We start from the raw sequence: 3180 nt of genomic DNA, 5'->3' as shown, positions 1-3180 counted from the left end.
AAGAGGACTAGCCAGAATTTTCTGAAATGCCACATTTTAAAGCTTTTCCAACATAAGCATGAAAGTAACCATGTCCAGAATGGCAACTGCTGTCCCTGTCTTCAGGCCATCACCCAGCAGCAGCTCTCAGTACAGCCAAAGTTCTCCAGTTTACTGCAATATTGGGCATAAGACAATTATAAGAATCAGATATTTATTTTTGTATATATCAAAGGCTAAACAATGACATCACATGACTGCTACATGGATTTTATTTGGCAGTTCTCAAGGTGGTAGCACCATCTATTGGTCCCACACCCCCTCTGCAGGGTCTCTGCACATGAATCTGTTCCTGCCTTACTGTTAACCAGATGATCCTTTTTTCACAGGTGCAGTTCCAGCAGTGCAAAGATGCAGACAAAAAAGAGAAACATTCAACCATTCCAAGAATATAGTGTTTTACCCAAATATGCCAACCCTGAGCAGAAAAAGATTGACTAAAAATTAAAGTTATATTTTTGCATCAGAGTCAGCATAAAAGCTGCATCAGCTGCAAAAATCTGAGGTTTCAGCTTTCAGTATATGTCCCTCATTCAAACCTGAATGTGGTGCGCACAGAACTGCACACACCCGTAACCCAAAGACTCCTGCTACAGAAACACAACACAGGCAGAAGAGCTGGGGTACTACCATGTAATGACCTGATGGTGGGACCCAGCAACAGGCAGACTAACTTCTTCACTGAGAAGCTCCATACAGTAAAGACCAATTATTATACGTAGCAAGTAAACCAGGGGTTGCTTCACTAGGAAATGCAGACAGCAACCTTCCCAATGCCAGTTTTTTGGCAGCTTAAACAGTAAAATCTCATGCTTTTAAGTGTTAAAGAGAAGAAAAGAGGTCAGTGCACCTGCCTTACAAATATGGGTACAACTTTACCTTTTAAATCTGAGACCCAGCAAACAATGGAATTAAAGACATGTCGTGTAATAGTTTGAAATGCTCCCAGTTTTCAGCAGGCAGTTGCTTTTCCCTGCTGAGGGAGCCCTACTTACCCATGGTGACATAAGGCAGTTTGTCAGTTGACCCGTGGGGATAGATGCTGTAAAGGTGAGGTCCTGTGACATCCACTCCCCCCAAAACCAGGGCAGCTCCAATGTAGCCTTGATACCTGGGAACAACATTTGTATGAGTCTGAGCCTACAGGAAAGCTGTAGATCTTTTTAACACAATCTGTGAGAATCTTTCCACCATTACACCAGGTACATCTCTGTAACAGAAAGGTTACTTCTACTATATGTGAGAAATAGCTTAAATTAAGATATTTACTAAAATATGGCACATTTCAGTTGCAAGCTGAACAAGCACGCAGGCTGGATAACACATTTGTGCTAACAGGGGGAGCATTCAGATTAGTTTTTCAAGCCTTAAATGAAATTCTTCTATCTGCAATTAAATTTTTATTTAGAGACTTCAAAGAAAACATTCCTTTGTTTATGCTATGAGATATTCTTGGTTGCTGTAACTTCTTAATTTATTGTTTTGTGGCTCTCTTAAACAAAGGTGACCTGCCTAGTCACAGAGCATCCAGTGACCGAGCTGCATTACTGCCACCTACCTCAGTCACTTGGCTGCATGGGGCATTTCCTTGTCAGTGCTCTACTTTACCTTCCTGCAGACTTTGCAATAGCTTGATTGGAATCTTTCATTGAACACACTCATTTCATTCTCTCCTTCTCTTTCAACAGCGTTTTTTACTCTGCAAAGCCAGTACTGAACAGTACTGGAGTAACTGAAGGTGTGGAGAGCTGCCCTCAATCCCAGGGCAGCTAGGCTGGAAGTTCAGCCACCACAGCCTGTTTGTCAGTCCAGAAATCTTCCTGTGGAGCGTGTCCAGAGAGGGGCAAAGCAGCTGGTGAAGGGCCTTGAGAACAAGGCTTATCAGAAGCAGCTGAGGGAGCTGGGGCTGTTTAGCCTGAAGAAAAGGAGGCAGAGAGGAGACCTCATCACCCTCTATAACTGCCTGAAAGGACACTGTAAAAGAGGTAGGTGCTGGTCTCTTCTCACATGTAACTGGTGACAGAATAGGAGGAAATGGCCTTAAGCTGCACCAGGGGAGGTTTAGACTGGACATCAGAAAGAACTTTTTCCAGTGAAAGGGCTGTCAGACATTGGAAGAGGCTGCCCAGGGAGGTGGTTGAGTCACCAGCCCTGGATGTGTTTAAAAGTTGCCTAGATGTGGCACCTGGGGACATGGCTCAGTGCTGGACTTGGGAGAGTAGGGCTAATGGTTGGACTGTCCTTCTATATTTGCTGTGTAACCACCAGTAACACAGTACAACTATAGCAGGGATTATCTAAAACACCAGAGATTGGATCCTCCTCCCTCTCAGTTCAGAATCCCACGAAGCAAAACGCAATTATCAAATCTTCCCTAAAGTCTTGCTACAAAGGTTATGTAGGCTGAGGAAAGATCCTTTTTCACATATTATTTAACATCCCACCATATCACCTAAATATTATCTGGTGGGTTTAACAGCACTGTTAATAAACAAGGAGGCCCTGCAGTCACCTGAAGAGCATCTGCTTCAGCATCCGATTGGCTGTGACAACCCTGGGAAGGCGCCCGGTGGACAGGGAGTGCAGCTCCAGGTTGGAGGAGATGAGCTGAGTTGTCATCTCGGTGTCTGCAGCTGTGCCAGCCCCACAGCAGCTGGAAAACATCAGCAGCAAGTCAGGAAAAGGTGGAAAGGGCAGGGGAAACAAGTAATTCTTCGCTTCACCCAACAAGTAGACGTTTTTAATTGTAAAATTGAGGAGATTAAGTTCTTACAGTGTCAGTATTTTAGAGTGTTAAACAAGATGGTCTGTTTAAGTTTAAATACCAGCAGTCCCCAAGCCTTGCTGATAAACTATCATTTTAAAGTAGAGCTTAATATTTGCTGTTAGCAAAGAGTGTGGCTGAAAGTCCCAACACTACATCCAATGCCATCACACAAGAAAAACGTTTGACACTTACTAGATATTAGGGGAAATGAAGTGTATTTTTGAACAGTTCTTGTCAGCAACAACCATCCCTTCAGTTGCTCTTGTGTCTGCTCCAAGAACCACACCATCCTACGAGAAGAGAGCATTATTCCCACGGCCCCGATCGGCAGAGGGGCCTGTGGCGGCCCCGGGAGGGCGCGGGCCCGGGCCCGC

General features: G+C 44.5%; 1 protein-coding gene across 1 annotated transcript in view; it reads right to left on the bottom strand.

The window, feature by feature from the left end:
- PSMB7 (proteasome (prosome, macropain) subunit, beta type, 7) overlaps positions 1-3180 on the bottom strand; it is a 24596-nt gene that overhangs the window by 20036 nt on the left and 1380 nt on the right. The window contains exons 2-4 of the mRNA XM_009998931.1: positions 2999-3096; positions 2552-2692; positions 1035-1150 (exon numbers count right to left, since the gene is read on the bottom strand). Coding sequence (XP_009997233.1) covers positions 1035-1150; positions 2552-2692; positions 2999-3096 — 355 coding nt within the window. The remainder of the gene's footprint in view (positions 1-1034; positions 1151-2551; positions 2693-2998; positions 3097-3180) is intronic.

Source organism: Chaetura pelagica, unplaced genomic scaffold (genome assembly GCF_000747805.2).
Source record: "Chaetura pelagica isolate M959 unplaced genomic scaffold, ChaPel_1.0 scaffold405, whole genome shotgun sequence".
In the NCBI taxonomy this organism is placed as follows: domain Eukaryota; kingdom Metazoa; phylum Chordata; class Aves; order Apodiformes; family Apodidae; genus Chaetura; species Chaetura pelagica.
This window is presented reverse-complemented; position numbering and strand designations above follow the sequence as displayed.